Source organism: Oncorhynchus mykiss, chromosome 13 (assembly GCF_013265735.2).
Source record: "Oncorhynchus mykiss isolate Arlee chromosome 13, USDA_OmykA_1.1, whole genome shotgun sequence".
NCBI lineage: Eukaryota > Metazoa > Chordata > Actinopteri > Salmoniformes > Salmonidae > Oncorhynchus > Oncorhynchus mykiss.
Genome location: NC_048577.1, coordinates 26,912,399 through 26,934,035, shown reverse-complemented (window position 1 = coordinate 26,934,035; position 21,637 = coordinate 26,912,399). Strand labels below are relative to the sequence as shown.

At 41.6% G+C, this 21,637-nt stretch overlaps 1 protein-coding gene across 1 annotated transcript; it reads left to right on the top strand.

Annotated features, from left to right (window-relative positions):
- The first annotated feature begins 17,152 nt into the window (after positions 1-17,152).
- LOC110487381 (gastrula zinc finger protein XlCGF17.1-like) lies at positions 17,153-21,424 on the top strand. Its single transcript, XM_021559312.2, has 2 exons — positions 17,153-17,735; positions 19,156-21,424. Exons 1-2 carry the CDS (start codon positions 17,390-17,392, stop codon positions 19,947-19,949), a joined length of 1,140 nt encoding a protein of 379 aa, XP_021414987.2. The 5' UTR covers positions 17,153-17,389; the 3' UTR covers positions 19,950-21,424.
- Positions 21,425-21,637: the final 213 nt, after the last annotated feature.

Sequence of the window (21,637 nt, the reverse complement as noted above, 5' to 3'; positions counted from 1 at the left end):
CAAGAATTTGAGCAACACAGAATTTAGAACAGCCACATTTTTATAGATGACGTCACACGCCATACCAGTGTAGCCATTATGTCATATATTAAACCACTGGCCGTGTTCGAGAGCATCAAATCCATGCTGCGTTGTGGGTAAACGGTGACTGGCTGACTGATTTATAAATAATAATGAGTAGTTATTTATGATGCAAGGTGATTTGTAAATTAGTCAGTCAGCAGTCACCTGCACTGTCGACTGCAATGTCGAACGAGCCCAATACCAAACCAATCAGGTGTTCGACGAATTGATTCTTCAGACGTCATTGATCACCTGCTGCTGATAAAGTGACACTGCTTTGAATTATACTTAGCGACTTCAGTACATGCCTCATAGCTACAGTCTCAAACTTAACCCCGTTCCTGCTGAAGAAGAGGAGGTCTGCTGGATGGAGAAAGAAGCTTTCGTGAAAGAGGAGGAGGAAGAGGAGGCTGTTACAATACAGAACAAGTAGAGGTTGAGGCTGTTACCGTGAAAGAAGACGAGAAAGACGTCTCAGTTAAAGAAGAGGAAGACTCGTTCAGAGTGAAACAGGAGGACGACGACGTTTCAGTGAAAGAAGAGGAGGGGGAGGTGACTGTCTCATCGAACAATGAAGAAGAGGCGGAAACTGGATATCTGGACCCGGTTTCCCAAACGCATCTTAAGGCGTCGGATGGTTCTAACGATGAACGTGCCCTGATTAACACTAGTAAGTACTGTCTTAAAAACAGAAGCACAAACTCTGCGGTGTTTGAACTGATGTGTGGTGTTAAAGGGGAAATGTGCAATTGCTACATCCATATTTTGACTTTTAAATTATTTATAGGCATTGATTCTTGAAGAATATAATGCATGCCTTATGAGCTTAGTTCAACTGTTTACCCCATCAGAACCCCAAATAAGCTTTTTTTTTACTCCAATGTTTAGAAACAATGTAAACCAACACTGTTGAGCTGAGCTGAAGTCGATGAACAGCATTCTCACATAGGTGTTCCTTTTGTCCAGGTGGGAAAGGGCAGTGTGGAGTGCAATAGAGATTGCATCATCTGTGGATCTGTTGGGGCGGTATGCAAATTGGAGTGGGTCTAGGGTTTCTAGGATAATGGTGTTGATGTGAGCCAAAACCAGCCTTTCAAGCACTTCATGGCTACAGACGTGCGTGCTATGAGTCGGTCGTCATTTAGGCAGGTTGCAATAGTCCTTGTGTCCAAGAACAATATGGTGGTCTGCTTGCAACATGTTGGTATTACAGAGTGAAAAAGGGGATGAAAATGTCAGTGAAGACCCTTGCCAGTTGGTCAGCGCATGCTTGGAGTACACATCCTGGTAATCCGTCTGGCCCTGCAGCCTTGTGAATGTTAACCTGTTTAAATGTCTTACTCACATTGGCTGCGGAGAGCGTGATCACAAAGTTGTCTGAAACAGCTGATGCTCTCATGCATGTTTCAGTGTTACTTACCTCGACGCGAGCTTTGAAGTTATTCAGCTTGTCTTGTAGGCTTGTGTCACTGGGCAGCTATCGGCTGTGCTTCCCTTTGTAGTCTGATGTGGCAAGCCTGCCACAACCGACAAGGGTTGGAGCCGATGTTCAAGGGGTAAAGCAATCTCCCCAGGGTAGCAGTAATACTTTGAGATTTGTCCACAAAGGGATACCCCTCCCATAGGTGACTCAATATTGGGATTCATTGCTGATTCCTACCTGTAGCTCACTATAAAGTGTCTAGTGATACAGGTTAAGGGCCCTTTTGGAGATTGGTGGTTGGTAGCTGAGTCGAGGGAACACGGCCATGTTATTATCCCACACAGTCTCTGTGGTTCAAATGAACCACCGTTCCTGGTAATTAGATTTGATTAGAAATCGTCCCAGTCTGTTACCACAGAAGGGGTCCGTTTGTCCCATTTCCAGCAAGGTTACGAGGCGCTTTGTCATTTCCAGAGTCAGTTTATTTTGGTACAATTCCATATGTAGCTTGTTTTTGGTCAATAAATGGCTGAATAAGTGCAACATTTTACCTGGAGCTAACTATGCAGAGCATAGCGCATGTCGAATGACTTTAGCTTCCCTCCAGGCCTGAGGACACATGCTCTCTAGTAGGCTTAAATTAAAGATACGGAAAATAGGAGTGGCAATATACTCCGCTATTATCCTCAGTAAGTTTACATCTAGATTGTGAGACCCCGGTGGCTTGTCATTGTTGATAGACAACAATAATTTTTTCACCTCTTCCACACTGACTTTACGGAATTCTAAATTACAATGCTTGTCTTTCATAATTTGGTCAGATATACTTGGATGTGTAGTGTCAGCGTTTGTTGCTGGTATGACATGCCTACGTTTGCTAATCTTGCCAATGAAAAAATCCTAAAAGTAGTGGGCTTTGTGATGAATGAGCCATCTGATTCAGTAAATTTTTTCCCAACATTGTATGTAAGGTTCTCAAAAGCTTTTTACTATCATTCTTTATGTCCTTTATCTTTGTTTCATTGTGTCTTTTTATTTTTCTTCAGTTTAGTCACATGATTTCTCAATTTGCAGGACGTTTGCCAATCAGTTGTACAGCCAGACTTATTTGCCATTCCTTTTGCCTCATCCCTCTCAACCATACCATTTTTCAATTTCTCATCATTCCACTGGGATTTAACAGCTTTTACAGTCATTTTCTTAATGGGTGCATGCTTATTAGTAACTGGAATAAGCAATTTCATCAATGCGTGCAGTGTCTGGTTGCTCCTCATTACACACCACAGAGCAGCAAATGTTCTTTACATCATCAACATAGGAATCACCCGTTTTATTAAATAATTGAGACACACAAATGACTCGAGGGAACCAGAGATCAAGATAGCCTAACCATAAGAAAAAAAACTCTTCCTCCTCCCGCTGCTGCTGGCCTTCATAAATTCTGACGTTATGCTCCTGAAGTTTTCAGTAATAGGCTACAACAGCAGTCGGCAACCTTTTCCATTTGTAGTGTAAATGTATCTAACCATTTCTACTGATCTGGTGCCAGTTATGATTTTCATATTCACATTTTACTGGAACAGTTTAATTTAATTTATAATCGTATCTCAAAATCATTGTCTGTGATTAATCTACATTCTATATAAATATAAATGAAAATTATATAAATATAAATAATGTTTATTGCCATTGCCAACTATGTAAAAAAATAGCCTACATAAAGCCAACAAATAAAAACATCTAGAAAATATCCAGATAAAAATAAATCACATTGGCTGTGCATGGCCTGTCTACATAGAACTTTAAACAGTGTATCAACTATCACCTAGGTCTGTCTGAAACGTGATAGCAACATTGTATAAAATAGTCTGGGCTCTCAGTTTCCCGCACCAGTGAGTTTGGGACACACACAGCTGTAGGCTATTTGTGAAAGGGATAAGAAGTAATCAGGTATTGTATGACATTTCCACTGGATCAGAGCATTACATTTTTCCCTTTCATGTCGAGTGGTTATCAAGAGTGAGAGCTGGAAATATTTTACTCTAATCAAAGTATTTGTAAGACTTTGTTGACTTGCTGTTTGAGGTGAAAAAATTACTTCGAGAAGCTCCATAAATCAATAGTGGTGGTGCGTAAATACTATCGGACATCCCCAAATGGGTGCATCGCGCTCTGCATCACTCTCTGCCCTCTGTTCGCTAAAACGCAATTTGGTTGCAGAAACTCCTCCATGCTAATGCAGAAACCGCTAGTCATACCAATACCATAGACCTACTGTAGGACCCATAACTTCACCTAACAACAACATAGACCTACAGAAAGGTGCCTATATTGGAGACCAAAAGTTTTCTGGCACACTGCTTAGGATTTCAACAACTTTAAAAACGTATTTCTTGCTTACAATCGTCGATGTTACTACTAATGTACAAGACAAGACAAAATATGACTTGTTGTTCACTTGACTGTCTTAAGACAAATGTCAAATAATTAACATTCATTACAGACATCATTGTTTGTACAACATAATGGCTACGCTGTTGGCATCACCTTTTTACAGTGTATTTTTGCTGTTGTGGGCCTTAAACCACCTGTCCGACTTTTTGTTCACACAGGAGAGAGACGTGACTATCATGGATCCACTGGCGGGCCTCAACAACCTCATGATGCTGACGGGGCAGAGATGAGTCTCTCCACATCAAAACACCCCAAGAAACACCAGCAGAGACCCACAGGGAAGATATCTCATTGCTGCTCTGACTGTGGGAAAGGTTGCAAATCTTCATCAGAACTTAAAATACACCAGAGAACACACACAGGGGAGAAATCTTATAGCTGTGATCAATGTGGGAGGAGTTTTGTTCAAGCTAGCCATCTGACTCAACACCAGAGAACACACACAGGAGAGAAGCCTTATAGCTGTGATCAATGTGGGAAGAGTTTTACTACATCTAGCCAGATGACTTCACACCAGAGAACACACACAGGAAAGAAATCTCATAGCTGTGATAAATGTGACGAGATTCTCTGATTCAAGATCTCTGATCAAACATTAGAAAATATATACATGAAGTAGTTGTTTCATGATATCAATGAAATAATGTCACAATGTAGAATGTTTTAACATTGTAGTAGGGGTATTTTAATGAGGTCACAATGTAGAATCTTTTAACATTGTAGTAGGATTATTTTCATGATGTCACAATGAAGAATGTTTTAACATTGTAGTAGGAGTATTTTAATGAGGTCACAATGTAGAATGTTTTAACATTGTAGTAGGAGTATTTTAATGATGTTCTACCTTATCGTTTGCCCTGTTCAATTGATTGCAGCATGATATGGATATTAGCCTCAGGGGAAAATCCAGGCTCTGAATTGAAAGAGTATAATTAAACAAAAAGTTAATAACAAAAAAAGAGCTGTGTTACACTTATTGCGTTGGTGACCCACTTGAATCAAAATGCAGCACTTCAAAATGTAGCCAGCTGTTTTCTACAAGTTGAAAAAGCTGCTTGTTTAAAAAAATACATGTAATATGATAATTGTTGCAGATGTTTGTGTACATACACACATGAAAGCAGTATAATACATTGGTCTATAATCAAATGTATTAACATGGTCTATAATCAAATTTATTAACAATCTGACATCACTCCAGTATTTCTTGACAACATTCAAATGCTAATTGTCTTTATTCCACTACTGAAGAAGCATGACTCAAATCACCTACTCATATTTCAAACATTCAGCCTGACAAAATATACATGTTTTATTATTCCATGCCTCACCATTAAGTGAAGTATTGCCAATACATATTAACAAAGTGGTGTACATTTGGTTTTGATTTTCATATTTACAATTTATGTAACATTTAGTAATCCTAATTATTTATGCAACCAGCTGACCATATTTGGGTACAATTATATTGACAATGTTGTCCTGCTTTTAGAATATCAGGATTCATTCTCAGATGTGCTAACCCAAATGCATGACATTGGGGACTGGGCCCCATCCAACAACATGCCTATCGAGTGAACCCTGAAAAGAGAGCGAGAAGTAAGGTGGAAAGTTACTACGGATATTGCAGGAGTTGGTTGCTGATTGTCTCAAGGGTGGGCAGTCAACATGTTTTGCGTTTAGCCAGTGCGTTGCCATGGATCACAATTTATTTTAAATGCACATTTTCCGTATTGGAGATGAGTTTTGTTTGGTCTCGTTCCAAGGGGACGAGAGTTCTAGAAGCTAGTGGGTTTTAGGATTCTATTGAAAGAAAAATGATACTATTGTATATTATTATTATTTAGAAATGTGTTTTTTTTTGTTTTTAATTGTTGACAGCCAGTAGACACCATGTTTATATTGTAGAAGCATTGTAGTTGATTATGTGAAAAGTTGCTTTCTGTTGGGGGTGAGCAAACATGTCCAACAAAAATATAGGATATATTTGTTGTCTACAGGGGGAAGGTGTTAAAGGCTTTGGTCTTTTCGTTTATGTTTTGAGGTTGGACTTTAGCAGGTATAGCTCGTTAGCAGGTATAGCTCGTTAGCAGGTATAGCTCGTTAGCAGGTATAGCTCGTTAGCAGATATAGCTCGTTAGCAGGTATAGCTCGTTAGTAGGTATAGCTCGTTAGCACGTAGGGTGCACTGATTGGTGTCACCTCGTTAGTCAGTATGTGTTACACCTGTGCTGGCTTGTCCATCTCATAAGTGGGAAGGTGTTTCACCTGAGCTGGTCCAGGTTCTATTTAAGAGTGTCTGGCCCAGTGCTCCAGTTGTCTTGATAGATGTGGAGAGTCAACACCTTTAGTCGATCCAACTTTTTGGTTTACTTCCTGTTTTTAAGTTTGGTGTGGGTTTTTATTTTGTTTCCCTTTTCTTGGGCAGATTTAGTGGGTCTCATGGTGGGTGTCTTTTAGGTCCCAGTTGTTGTTACTAGTCAACTTTCAGTGGACACTGAGAGCAAAACTTCAACATTATGTTATAGTACTTTTATTGTATCAAATGGTTGTTATATGCAACAGAATAGAGGGTTCTTAGAACTATTGTGTCTGTGTGTTCTACTGAGGATGGGCCTCTGGGAGATAACACTGACAGGAGATTTACAATGTCTTTTGGGTGATAAAACCTAAATAGACCGCATTCCAGAGCATGAGTTAATGTTCCTGTTCTATATGATACCAGGGAGAGATGACCTCAGGGCCAGACCCTGGTCTCTACACAAAGAGTACTGTTTTTACAGCAGATACTGTCTGCTGAGAATTATAAGTATCTTTCATACAAATCTGAATCTTGTTACCCGTTCTATACATCTGTTGTTGGTCATGTAGGTTGAAAGGGGTGTATCTTGGCTGTAAAAGACCTTTGTACTTTTGTATCGTGGCTCTCAACGAATCATCTGGGGGTGATTTGTCAACCAGCCATCATTATCATAGAGACTCAATTGATTCACTTTATGTGTGTGTTGTATTGACCTGCTCCCTTATTAATAAGTGAATAAATATTTAAATTTAACTCTGTGTGATAAGTTTGTCTCCTTTGATATTAAAGAAATTAACCACATTTGGCGATGGGGATGTTAATCTTCACTTGGTGACCGCTCCTGACGACCCAGGTAAATCGTGCACGAGGGATCCCTCAAACATGGGATCTCGGGGAGACCACACTTTGGGAACGGAGCAGATGGTCCCACCTTTGATCTGAGAGGCAGCGAGCCGAGTTGATACCACATCTCAAACGTAGTTAAAAAAGAAAAGAAAGAAAGACGAGCGAAACACGTAAAGTGGAGTTTTTAGAAAATCCTCGTAGGCTCTGAGTGTGTATTCCTGAGTGAGGGGGGCACCTTGGAGGTGTAAACAGGGCCGAGGCAGCTATCTGTGAACTGGATGAAAACTAGAATCTGTGTTTACTAGCTAAGACCATTTATGATAATTTTGTAATTTTTTAAAACCTGGACCCCATTTTGGAATTATTGAAAGATGTAAATGTATGAGTTGCATTATCCTAGGAACTAACCATGAGATAGAAATGTGAAAATATTCCTGCAGGTTCAAATATTGTTGAAAAACTAATTGATTAGATATGTTTGGGAATAGCATTGTGTGACTGAGAGTTGTGTGAATGTGGAAATGAGTCTTAATCTGACGTTTGGATAGTAACATATAGAAATATGCTTACTAAGATTATTGAAATTTGGATAATAAGCGGGATGATATTTTAGAAAGCAGCGGAAGGTCTATAGTTCCTGGGAGGCTTGATTTTCCAGTGGTCTCTGGGAGGTTAGAGAACCGTTGACGATCCCATGGTCATTGTCTGGGAAACAAAAGTAAAAAAAATGTTCTGCTGGGAGTATGTTTGGAGAGCTGCTTCTTCGCTATGGAGAGTCCTTGAAAAAGCTAATTGAATGGTTTTCGTGAGTACCTAAGAATTTCTTACATTTTATATGTAAGCCTCCCATAAACCTCCCATGCCACTCTGTCAACATCACGGCAAATCTCATGCGAGTGCATTCCATCTATTGGCACAATGGACAGTTTTTTAACATCTCGTCCCGTGTTTTATGATTCTGATCATCTGGACCAGTCCAGTGACTGCTGTGAAAGGACAGCTGACAACATAGGAAAGTCTGTGTGACAGCTTGGAGAGACAGCTGACCGGAGGGAATAGACCCCACTGGGGCTGTCATGGGCTAGCTACCCATGTTGGCAGTCTCCGACGCTGTTTCAGTATGTTGGAGACACCCGCTAAGTGCTACTGAAAGTCAACAAAGGAACATACCCCTAGAGCCTGCGAGAGCTGGGGCGCAAGATGGCTCAATGACTGATCACATGGTTACGGACCCAGGAACGGAAACGACTACGAGTAGGAACACAGCACATGAGACAACCATAACAGCAGCAGGACTCACACTTCAGGCGTGCAGCTGTGGTTGGGAGAGAGTAACGTCGGCAAGGGGGTTGAGGATCCATCAAGGGAGGAAAAGGTGCTTGGGAGAGCAGAGACAGGGACCTCGCATTGACCAGTACTTCTTACGAAGCAGCCAGTCAAATCAGTCGAATGAAGCACAGCGACGGGACGCAAACCAAAGTTCGCAAAGCATCAGCACCCCTGTAACCGAGGAGGATAACACAAGCACAGAAATGCCGGTAGATGAACTCACCCAACCACAGAGACCTCTAAAACAGGAAAAGATCAAAGGGCACAGACCGAGTGTGAAGTGGCCCAAAGCTGTTGAAAAGAGAGAGTGGGAAACAATCAACAACGACCTGACAAAAATCTTGGAACAACAGGTAGGAACAGCAGAGAAAAAGCTTGAAAGGATGGGAGACATTATCTACCACTACGGAGAAGAGCGCTTTGGAGTAAACGAAAGGAGAAGTGGCAAGACACCACCCGCACCAGCCAAATCTAGGAGGCAGCAGGAGATCGAGATACTTGTCAGAGAGAGAAGGCAGCTGAGGAAGCAGTGGAAGAAGGCCTCTGATGCAGAGAGAGAAGGTCTCATGCTACTCCAAGCAGACATTAAATGTCGGCTGGCAACCTTGCGAAGAGCGGAAAACTTAAGGAAACTTCGTAGGAAGAAGGAACACTCAAGAACACAGTTCTATAAAAACCCCTTTAAGTTTGTCAAAGATCTCTTCGCAAAGGAAAAGTGCGGAATCCTAAAAACTCCAAAGCCTGAACTGGAAGAACATCTGGAAAAGGTCCACCAGGACATGAAAAGGCATGAGCAGATAATCATCCCACATGACATCCCACCTATTCAACCACCAGAATTTAATCTGGACACTGACCCTCCAAAATGGAGGGAAGTAGAGAACGTTGTCCGAAGAGCAAGAGCGGCCTCGGCTCCTGGGCCTAATGGAGTACCATACAAGCTTTACAAGAATGCCCCGGATGTTCTACGCTTTCTTTGGAGGCTCATGAGGATAGTGTGGCAGAAGGAAATAATACCAAAGGCATGGCGAAGGGCTGGTGGTGTGCTAATCCCGAAAGAGAAGGATGCGACAGACATCAGTCAATTCCGACCAATCTCCCTTCTAAACGTCGAAGGGAAGATCTTTTTCAGTATAATAGCACAGAGGCTGTCCACTTATCTGGAAAGGAACAAGTACATTGATACATCTGTACAGAAAGCAGGCATTCCTGGTTTCTCTGGTTGCCTGGAACATACTAGTATGATTTGGCACCAGATCCAAACAGCTAAGAAGGACAAGAGAGACCTCTATGTCATCTTCCTCGACCTGGCCAATGCCTTTGGCTCAGTTCCCCATGAACTCCTCTGGGAATCCTTCAACTTTTTCCACGTACCAGAACCCATCACTACACTGGTAAAGGCCTATTTCCAAGACCTGCAATTGTGTTTCACAACACCTGACTTCACAACAACATGGCAGCGCTTGGAAGTAGGCATAATGGCAGGCTGTACAATTTCTCCTCTGGCCTTCACTATGGCCATGGAAGTCATCATCAGGGCATCGAGATGGGTGGTCGGCGGTGAGAGAACTAAGGAGGGGCTCCGTCTCCCACCTATCCGAGCATACATGGATGACATGACTACACTGACCACCACTGCAGCATGCACCAGGCGGCTACTTGCAAAACTGCAGGATAACATCAAGTGGGCCCGGATGAAAATCAAGCCAAGCAAATCTCGAAGCATTTCCATAGTCAAGGGACAGCTTAAAGATGTGAGGTTCTGCATTGGAGATGACCCGATACCAACGGTGTCTGAGCAACCCATCAAGAGCCTGGGTAGATGGTACAACGAAAGCCTCCGGGATAAAGATCAAGTGCAGCAAGTAAGGCAGGACATCGCCGACGGTCTTGAGAACATCAACAAGACCCTACTGCCTGGGAGGCTCAAGCTTTGGTGCCTACAGTTTGGACTTCTCCCCCGGGTAATGTGGCCACTCACCGTCTATGAGGTCCCAATAACAACAGTGGAGAAGATGGAGCGAACCATTACCTCATACGTGAAGAAATGGCTGGGTGTCCCACGATGCTTGAGTAACATCGGCCTCTATGGCAAAGGGGTCCTTGAACTACCTCTTACAAGTCTAACGGAGGAGTACAAGTGCTCTAAAGTAAGACTTCAGATGACATTGAAGGACTCTAAAGACCAGACCATTAGCAAGGCTGCACCTCCCCTACAAACTGGACGGAAATGGACATCATCCAAGGCTGTGCAGCAAGCAACATCAGCCCTGAGACACCAAGACATTGTGGGGAATATCCAGCATGGAAGAGGAGGCTTTGGCCTGGCAGCAAGCAAACCAACGTTCCATAAGGCAACAACATCTGAACGCAGGAAGCTGGTGGTCAAGGAGGTGCGCAGACAGGAGGAGACTGCAAGAAGTGCAAAGGCTGTCTCTCTTGCTAAACAAGGTCAATGGACGCGGTGGGAAGGCCTGGAGAGGAGAAAGATCAACTGGAGTGAGCTTTGGCAAATGGAGGCAAGCAACATCAGCTTCATCATAAGAGCTGTTTATGATGTGCTTCCATCACCAAAAAATCTACATCAATGGTATGGCGAGGACTCGACCTGCCCCCTCTGCCCAGCTCCAGCGACTCTCAGGCATATAATGACAGGTTGCAAGACCAGCCTCTCACAAGGCCGTTACACCTGGAGGCACAATCAGGTCCTCAAGAGCCTGGCTGCAGCACTTGAGACCAAGAGGAGTGCAACCAATTCATTACCTCCAAAAACAAGCAATCCTGTCAAAACAACAACATTCATCCGGGAGGGACAGAAAAGGCCCAAGTATCCTCCTACAAAGCCAGAAACTGGACACCTAGCCATGGCCCGGGACTGGAAGATGCTTGTCGATATTGGCCAGCAACTAATTTTTCCACCTGAGATTGCTTCTACCAAACTTAGGCCAGACATGGTACTCTGGTCCCCTTCACGAAAGGCTGTGTACATCATAGAGCTCACAGTCCCGTGGGAAAACTCTGTTGAAGAGGCCTACGAGCGTAAGAAACTGCGTTACACAGAGTTGGCAGCAGACGCAACTCAGCGTGGCTGGAATGCAAAAGTCTGGCCAGTTGAAGTGGGATGCAGAGGATTCGTGGCTTCTTCCACCATCAGGTTGCTGAAAGAACTTGGAATCCATGGACAGGCTCTGCGGCAGACCGTCAGAGCAGTTTCTCAAGCAGCTGAAAGAGGCAGCCAGTGGATCTGGATTAAACGGAAGGACCCTTGCTGGGCTATAACTTCATGACCCCCCACCCCCACCTGAGAACCCAATTCAGATCCCTCCAACTTGAGGAGGGCATATGAGGTATGCGGTCAGCTGTCGGACTGGCTCAGGGAAGAGGACGCCCCTGCCTTGCATAGTCCCGTGGGACATCTTAATTGGGCATGGGACACAAGCTAAGGCTTGATCACCCTTTAGCTGGCCACCTTTGATGAGAGTGTTTAGTGATTAAAGGCCGAAACACCCACTGATTCGAAGGCACACTACTGAGGATGTGTCCCAAAATTGACATCTTAACCCAGTCTAAGAAATAAACCTCCCATGCCACTCTGTCAACATCACGGCAAATCTCATGCGAGTGCATTCCATCTATTGGCACAATGGACAGTTTTTTAACATCTCGTCCCGTGTTTTATGATTCTGGATTATGTGAATATATGAAAACATGATGAATTGTATGTGTGTTTAATGATTACTAGAGATTTGATAAAGTAAAACTGGGAATATAATTAGATACAATTTAAGCAACCCATATGTAGACAAATGTAGGTGTTAAATTGGTATCTTTAATGGATAATTTGATAAAGATGAGGTTTAAGCATTATTCAACAGCCTACAAAGTCTGGGCAGAAACTGATGGGAGTGTGTCCACTTTAGGATAAGTAACCCTAAGGATGAAACTATAAAACTCTTATTGGATTTTCTCCGTCCGGGTACTACATTTGAAATAAAACTGCCCTTAAGGCCTGTGTGGGTCTTCCCAGTATGAGAGGAGTTGTTCGATTTATTGAATAAACCTTTTATCCATCAAGTTAGAGTGAACAAAAGTGTCTGACTAACTGTTGATGTTGAAGGAGCGTCCCGTCCACTAGATTATGCGTCACAGTGACAGAATCACCTGAAAGACGCACATCGCCATCTGCTGACTTGAATTAGTATCGCAGTTGAGAAAATACTTTTGTGGGAACCACTATAAATTATTTGAAGAACCCCTTATCATGGTTCCTCAATTTTTTAACTCCCTGTCCACCCTCCCTCCATTATAAAAACATATTATAATAATATTGACAATATTGACTAAAATAATGAATTGTTTATTTCTGGCACCACAAAAGTGAATTCATATTTACAAAACAATTTACCAAACAAAACACATTACAAAATTGCAACATTTCTGCAGACATGTCAGACCATAATAAATAATAAAATTACTTTGTAAAGTGCTTTTCATAACATTTAAAAAAATCTAAAATAATGATGTACAATAAAAACAACATTCATTTTTAATGTATCATGGGTAAACTAACAATATTGTAGACTTGATGCTAAATACAGATTTTTTAGCTTTAGTCTGTATATCATATTCACTTAGTTATGTTAGGAAGTTTGCCATCTTTATGACCGGCCCTGGTAACGTCACCCAACTTCTCTTTTCCCCAGAACACAGAAACTTAACAACATAAGTGTTTTTCTGACATTTTTGCGAAATTTAAGGGGAAATAAAAAATCCAGCCCTAGCAGAGCCCCAAGTCCTATGGGGACGTCCTCGGGGACGTGGATGTTCTCCCCATCAAAGGCCAGCGGGATTTCACTCTCATGGTGAAATGGATTTCCGCTGATGTGCAGTAAAGGAGTGAAGAGCGGTGAAATCTGTGTCAACAAAAGTAAGAAAAGATTAATACACATACAATTAAGAAAGAACATAACAAATGTTCAGCTGTAGTTTTATATAAGCATGCACACTTATGTTTATGAAGAAACAGATGATTGGTGCATAAGCATACGTTGTCACGGACATAAAGGCCACTCGGGTCCTCTTTGAAGAGGTAGGGCAAGAGCAGAATTGCCGCTGTGGTCTCCAGTCCTAGTAAAGCATGGATCTTACTACACTTGCTAATTTTATTACCAAATACATTAGAGAAAGAGAAGGAATAAGAGCAAATACCTCTTCTGTATTGTCCTTCAGGGACTGTCAAAATAGCAGGATGATGTCCTCACCCCTGCCTCTCGTCCTCTGCTAGTCCTTGAAATCTCATTTTGTCTATATCCATTGCATTAAGGGGGGACTTGATTAACTTCTGAGAAGATCTGAAAAGATAATTAACTCGGATATGTAACGTTTCCAAAATGGGATAGTATTGTCCATGTAACGTTTCCAAAATGGGATAGTATTGTCCATGTAACGTTTCCAAAATAGGATAGTATTGTCCATGTAACGTTTCCAAAATGGGATAGTATTGTACATGTAACGTTTCCAAAATGGGACAGTATTGTCCATGTAAACGTTTCCAAAATGGGATAGTATTGTACATCTAACGTTATGCCCCCTTGTGAGTTAATAGTATTGCATGCTGTAGCAGGCTATATAAAGAGGAAGACCTCCATTGACGATTCAGTTCGTAACATCTCGTCAGGACAGGTCACCGTCCTTTCTTAGTTAGTTAGTTAACGTTTGCTAGTTCCTTATCACAAAAGTGAGAACTGCTTTAGATTGGAAACTTACGTTAATGAGTGTAAAGCCATGTTGGCTTTATGGAAACGATATACAATATATGGGAACGAATATAGTTGAGGGAAATAATCCAAACCTAGTTGTGCCTAGTTAGGACATAACGTTATCCAGCTAGATAACGGTACTGTACTGTAGCTCATACAACGCCGACGGTCAAACCCGGCTTTCTAATATTTATGGTAATTAACTATAGTAACGTCATGGAAGATATTCACAGAAAACCGTCATTCTCTTCGCTATTCATTATTAGTATGTTATATGATTATTATATAAATTATTTCTAGACATATTCAGAGCCAAACATCAACCCAACTTAACCTTTTTAACTTGTTATCGCATCCAAACTTGTCACCATCGTTTTCAGTTGTAATTGCGAAGTTCCCGGAAGAAGTCCAGCAACAACGGAGGTTCCTCGATGAACCCACCTTCTAACAAGTTCTTTGAAGAACCTTTTGGGGCTGTTTTTCATAGACCAAGAACCCTATGGTTCTTAGGGGATCTGAGAACAACTCCAGTTGAACCCTACATTTTAATAGTTGTAGTCGGATCAATTTACTCTCATATTCAAAACATGCTGATTAGTATCAACGATCAAGTCAGCTGCTGCTTCTCCAATACAGTATGAGGTGAGACGGTGAACTGCTGTTGAACTGGGCAGTCATTCATTCTGTACGAGTCTATCATTGTTGGTATTGAAAATGCCTATTGCACATTGTGGTGGAAATTCTAACCATTCAGGAGAGACTATGTCATCTCTACAAACAATCAACCTTTATTTGATAAGATTTGTAATAATGTAGCTGGTCAGCCCTACACTCTGAGGTGGAAGGCCGAGAGCTCGATGACACAAGGAGCTCAGAAGCCTTATATAGTCAAACTATCTTGTGCATATATGTTGCAGGAATTTAATTCCTCTATGTTTTAACACCCAATTAAAATTAAACACTCTGTCAATTCATAAGGATTTGTAAAAAGAAATCATTGATTTCTTCAAACCAAGCTCCTTACCTATTGCAGATTCAATCTTCCCAGCCTGGTGCAGGTCTACAATTTTGTTTCTGATGTCCTTTGACAGCTCTTTGGTCTTGGCCATAGTGGAGTTTGGAGTGTGACTGTTTGAGGTTGTGGACAGGTGTCTTTTATACTGATAACAAGTTCAAACAGGTGCCATTAATACAGGTAACGAGTGGAGGACAGAGGAGCCTCTTAAAAAAGAAGTTACAGGTCTGTGAGAGCCAGAAATCTTGCTTGTTTGTAGGTGACCAAATACTTATTTTTCCACCATAATTTGCAAATAAATTCATTAAAAATCCTACGCTGTGATTTTCTCGATTTTTTTTGGTAATTTTGTCTGTCATTGTTGAAGTGTACCAGTTCTCCCGGGTGGCACAGTGGTTAAGGGCCATCAGAGACTCTGGGTTCGCTCTGGGTTCGCGCCCAGGCTCTGTCGTTTCCGGCTGTGACAGGGAGGTCTGTGGGGCAACGCACAATTGGCCTAGTATCGCCTGGGTTAGGGAGGGTTTGGCCGGTAGGGATGTCCTTGTTTCATCACGCACCAGCGACTCCTGTGGCGGGTCGGGCGCAGTGCGCGCAAACCAAGGTTGCCAGGTACACGGTGTTTCCTCCGACACATTGGTGTGGTTGGCTTCCGGGTTGGATGCGCGCTGTGTTAAGAAGCAGTGCGGCTTGGTTGGGTTGTGTATCGGAGGACGCATGACTTTCAACCTTCGTCTCTCCCGAGCCCGTACGGGAGTTGTAGCGATGCGACAAGATAGTAGCTACTAAAACAATTGGATACCACGAAATTGGGGAGAAAATGGGGTAAAATTCAAAAACAAACAATGAAAAAGTGTACCTATGGTGAAAATTACAGGCCTCTCTCATCTTTTTAAGTGGGAGAACTTGCACAATTGGTGGCTGACTAAATACTTTTTTGCCCCACTGTACATCTACACGATGAATTGTTACACCATGTAGGAGCAGTATAGACCTAGTCTGTTCATTATATACATCTACATGATGTATTGTTACACCATGTAGGAGCAGTATAGACCTAGTCTGTTCATTAGATACATCTACATGATGTATTGTTACACCATGTAGCAGCAGTATGGAGGTACAGTGGGGGACAAATTGTTGACACCTTTGATAAAGATGAGACAAATGACTAAAAAAAATATTTCAAATACTGAGATATATTGTATGTAAAAAATAAAAAATAAAAAACATGTTTTCAATACTCCAGCACCTTCGCCTTGGGAGGATAACGACACTGAAATGTTTTATGAGATTAGAGAACACATTGGGTGGGATCTTAGACCATTCCTCCATACAGAATCTCTCCAGGTCCTTGATTTATTTTGTCTGCGCTTATGGACTGCCCTGTTCAATTCAAACCACAGGTTTTCAATGGAGTTGAAGTCCGAAGACAGAGATGGCCGTTGAAAATGTTGAATTTGTGCCCAATTAACCAATTCTTCATGGATGTTGATGTGTCTTGCTGGAAGAGCCACTTATGGCCCTAGTTTCAGTCTCCTAGCAGAGAGGTAACCAGGTTTTGGGCTAAAATATCCTGGTAGTGGGTCAAGTTTATTTATTTATTTTATACATACATTTTTGCTCATCTTTTTCAAGGGTATCAATAAGTAGGTGCTTATTTCGATATCTAGTTATTTTACTGAATCTGAAATACAGATGTGGAGTAGATGTAGAGTTTGTTTTAAATTCTCATAAAAAAAATCTGAACTAATCAAACAACACTTGTTGCACTTTGTACGTGTTGATATAATATTCTTATTTAATGGAGAGGATAAAACGTTTCCCTAAACTGCTTTATAATATTATAATTCAATGAAGAAAATAAAAAGTTTTCCCTCCTCAACTGCGTTTCCTCCCTCCAGACAGCAGATGGCGATATGTGTCTTTCAGGCGATGTTTGTACTGTGACGTATAATCTAGTGGACGGAACGCTTCTTCACCAACTGCAGCCACCTCCGTAGCTCGCTAGACAACGAAGTCGGTTCATTCAAGTTCTTTAGACAATTTCCTGGTTTGTTTGCCACTATGATTTAAACATACTTATGCGAAAACAACTAGCTATCCCATTGAATTTAATAGTTACGTTGTAAGTCAACTTGCTGGCTGGTTAAATTAGCACTTGTCTAGTCGCTAATGCTAACTAGCTAACATCTCCGACCATGAGTTCACTAAGCTACTCTCCTGCTGAAGAAGAGGAGGTCTGCTGGACGGAGAAAGAAGCTCACGTGAAAGAGGAGGAGGAAGAGGAGGCTATTACAATACAAAAACAAGTAGAGGGTGAGGCTGTTACCATGAAAGAAGAAGAGAAAGACGCCTTCAGAGTGAAAGAGGAGGAAGATGTTACTGTGAAAGAAGAGGAGGAATATTCGGGTTTTGGAGAGGAGGATGAAGTGAAAGAAGATAAAGAGGTTTTTGGAATGAAGGATGAAGAGGGGGAGATTACTGTCACATTAGAGGAGGATGAAGAAGAGAGGACTGGAGAACTGATTAACACCAGTAAAGACAGTGAGTACTATCTTGTAAAACAGGGACATTACCTGGTAAAATAAAGGATAAAAAAAACTATATTTACTGGTGTTAATCAGTAACCAGTAAATATAGGTTTTATTTATCCTTTATTTTACCAGGTATGTTGACTGAGAACACGTTCTCATTTGCAGCAAGGACCCGGGGAATAGTTACAGGGGAGAGGAATGAATGAGCCAATTGTGAACTGGGGATTATTAGGTGACCGTGATGGTTTGAGGGCCAGATTGGGAATTTAGCCAGGACACCGGGGTTAACACCCCTACTCTTACAATATAAGTGCCATGGGATCTTCAATGACCTCAGAGAGTCAGGACACCCGTTTAACGTCCCATCTGAAAGACGGCACCCTACACAGGGCAGTGTCCCCAATCACTGCACTGGGGCATTGGGATCATTTTTTAGACCAGAGGAAAGAGTGCCTCCTACTGGCCCTCCAACACCACTTCCAGCAGCATCTGGCCTCCCATCCAGGAACTGACCAGGACCAACCCTGCTTAGCTTCAGAAGCAAGCCAGCAGTGGTATGCTGCTGACAGATAGTGAGTACTATCTTATAAAACAGGGACAGTGATCTGATTAACACCAGTAAATACAGTGAGTACTGTCTTATAAAACAGGGACACAAACTCTGCAGTTGTTGAACTAATGTGCAATTTTTAAAAGGGCGTTCTACACTTAAATATGTTTTTGTACTGTCGGAATTGTTCATGACGTCCTCCAGTGATTTTTAAAAAACTTTTCCTGTTGAAAAGTGATATATAAATAAATACACTAAAGTATAAACACATAAAAGGGAAACAAATAAATGTTTTGAGCAAAATAGTGTTTTTTTTAGACAACTGCAAACTAGGAGTGAGTGATGTCATAGTAAGGCCTTCAAGGAGTTGGCTTGATGGGAAGTCGTGATGTCATCCAATAGGCGACTGATCTTCATGTGAATATTCATTATTCTTTATAAAATCCTTCATGTTCTGTCAAGTTGGTTGTTGATCTAGAAATCCATTTTCAAGTCTTGCCATAGACCTACTGTAGGACCCATAACAATAACATAGACCCACTGTAGGACCCATAACTTCACATAACAATAACATAGACCTTCAGAAAGGGGCCTATATTGGAGACCAAAAATCGTCTGGCACACTGCTTTGGATTTCAACAACTTTAAAAACGTATTTCTAGCCTACAATCATTGATGTTACTACTATGTGAAAACAAGACAAAATATAACTTTTGTTGCTTACTTGACTGTCTTAAGACAAATGTCAAATAATTTTAACATTCATTACAGATGTCATTGTTTGTACAACATCATGGCAACGCTGTTGGCATCACCTTTTACAGTGGATTTCTGCTGTTTTGGGCCTTTAACCATCTGTCTGACATTGTCGTTCACACAGGAGAGAGATGTGACTATCGTGGATCCTCTGGGGGGCCCCAACATCCTCAGGATGCTGACAGGGCAGAGAAGAGTCTCTCCAGATCAGAACACCTCAAGAAACACCAGCAGAGACCCACAGGGAAGAAATCTAATTGCTGCTCTGACTGTCGGAAAGGTTGCAACTCTTCATCAGAACTTAAAATACACCAGAGAACACAGACAGGAGAGAAGCCTTATAGCTGTAATCAATGTGGGAAGAGTTACTTAAGATCAGATTCACTAAAAGTACACATGAGAAGTCACACTGGAGAGAAACCTTATAGCTGTACACAATGTGGGAAGAGTTTTAGTCAGTCAAGCAACCTGTTATCACACCAGAGAAAACACACAGGAGAGAAATATTATAGCTGTAATCAATGTGGGAAGAGTTTTACTACATCAAGCCATCTTATTCGACACCGGAGAACACACACAGGAGAGAAGCCTTACAGTTGTAATCAATGTGGGAAGAGTTTTACTCAGTCAAGCACCCTGGTATCACACCAGAGAATACACACAGGAGAGAAGCCTCATAGTTGTAATCAATGTGGGAAGAGTTTTACTCAGTTAAGCACCCTGATATCACACCAGAGAACACACACAGGAGAGAAACCTTATAGCTGTGACCAATGTGGGAAGATTTTTACTACATCTAGTGATCTGACGGTACACCAGAGAACACACACAGGAGAGAAACCTTATAGCTGTGATCAATGTGACAAGAGATACTCTGATAAAAGATCTCTGATCAAACATCAGAAAATACATTCATGAAGGAGTTGTTTCATGATATCAATGAAATAATGTCACAATGTAGAATGTTTTAACATTGTAGTAGGAGTATTTTAATGATGTCACAATGTAGAACCCTAAATGTTTGCCCCCTTATCAATTGGTTTCGGCATGATATGGATATCAGTGGGAAAATCTTTTTACTTTCCATTCGTCTTTCCCTTGATCTTGACGAGTCTGCCAGTCCCTGCCACTGAAAAACATCCCCACAGCATGATGCTGCCTCCACCGTGCTTCACCGTAGGGATGGTGCCTGGTTTCCTCCAGACGTGACACTTGGCATTCAGGCCAAAGAGTTACATTTTGGTTTCATCAGGCCAGAGAATGTTATTTCTCAAGGTCAGTCCTTTACGTGCCTTTTGGCAAACACCAAGCAGGCTGTCATGTGCCTTTTACTGAGGAGTGGCTTCCCCATGGCCACTTGATCATAAAGGCCTGATTGGTGGAGTGCTATATAGATGGTTGTCCTTCTGGAAGGTTCTCCCATCTCCACAGAGGAACTCTGGAGCTCTGTCATAATAGTGACCAGCAGGTTCTTGGTCACATACTTGAACAAGGCCCTTCTCCCCTGACTGATCTGTTTGAAGAGTCTTGGTGGTTCCAAACCTCTTCCATTTAAGAATGATGGAGGCCACTGTGTTCTTGGGGACCTTCAATACTGCAGACATTTTTTGGTACCCTTTGGTTTCCATTTTTTGGTACCCCATTTTTTGGTCCCCTGATCTGTGCCTCTACAGAATCCTGTCTCGGAGCTCTACGGACAATTCCTTTGACCTCGTGGCTTGGTTTTTGTCCTGACATGCACTGTCAACTGTGGTACCTTATATAGACAGGTGTGTGCCCAAATCATGTCCAATCAATTGAATTTACCGCTGGTGGACTCCAATCAAGTTGTAGAAACATCTCAAGGATGATCAATGGAAACAAGATGCACATGAGCTCAATTTCGAGTCTCATAGCAAAGGGTTTGAATACTTATGTAAATAAGGTATTTCTGTTTTGTCATTATGGGGTATTATGTCATTATGGGGTATTGTGATGTCATTGTGGGGTATTATGTCATTATGGGGTATGGTGTGTAGATTAATGAGGAACACAATATTATTTAATACATTTTAGAATAATGCTGTAACGTACCAAAATGTGTAAAAAGTCAAGGGGTCTGAATACTTTCTTAATGCTCTGAATATGCTTTTGGTTTACTGTTAGAATAAGTTGTATGACTACACCAATACTGTTCAACGATTCACAGACCTAGAAAATACATGTCCAACCTTGCTGCTAGAGATCTAGCTACTGGGTGTGCAGGTTTCTGTTCCAACCCTGCACTAACACCTATTGTGTTGATTATTTGGATTAGACACTATTCAATCATGGGGGATGGATGTCTAAACCCACTGCCCATTTCCACATGTGTCCTTTATGATAGGAAATAAAGGGCTGATTCACAGAATGAACTATAGTGTCTTTTGGGGTCATTGAACATTCCCTGTTTGTCTGTTTTATTGGGTTGTTTCTCTAATTTAGTCTGATGATATTGCACAATCATTATTTAATTCTGCTACGTTTAAAAATTATTTTATTAATTTAAACTCTATTTAACTAGGCAAGACAGTTAAGAACCAATTCTTATTTACAATGACGGCCTACCGGGGAACAGTGGGTTAACT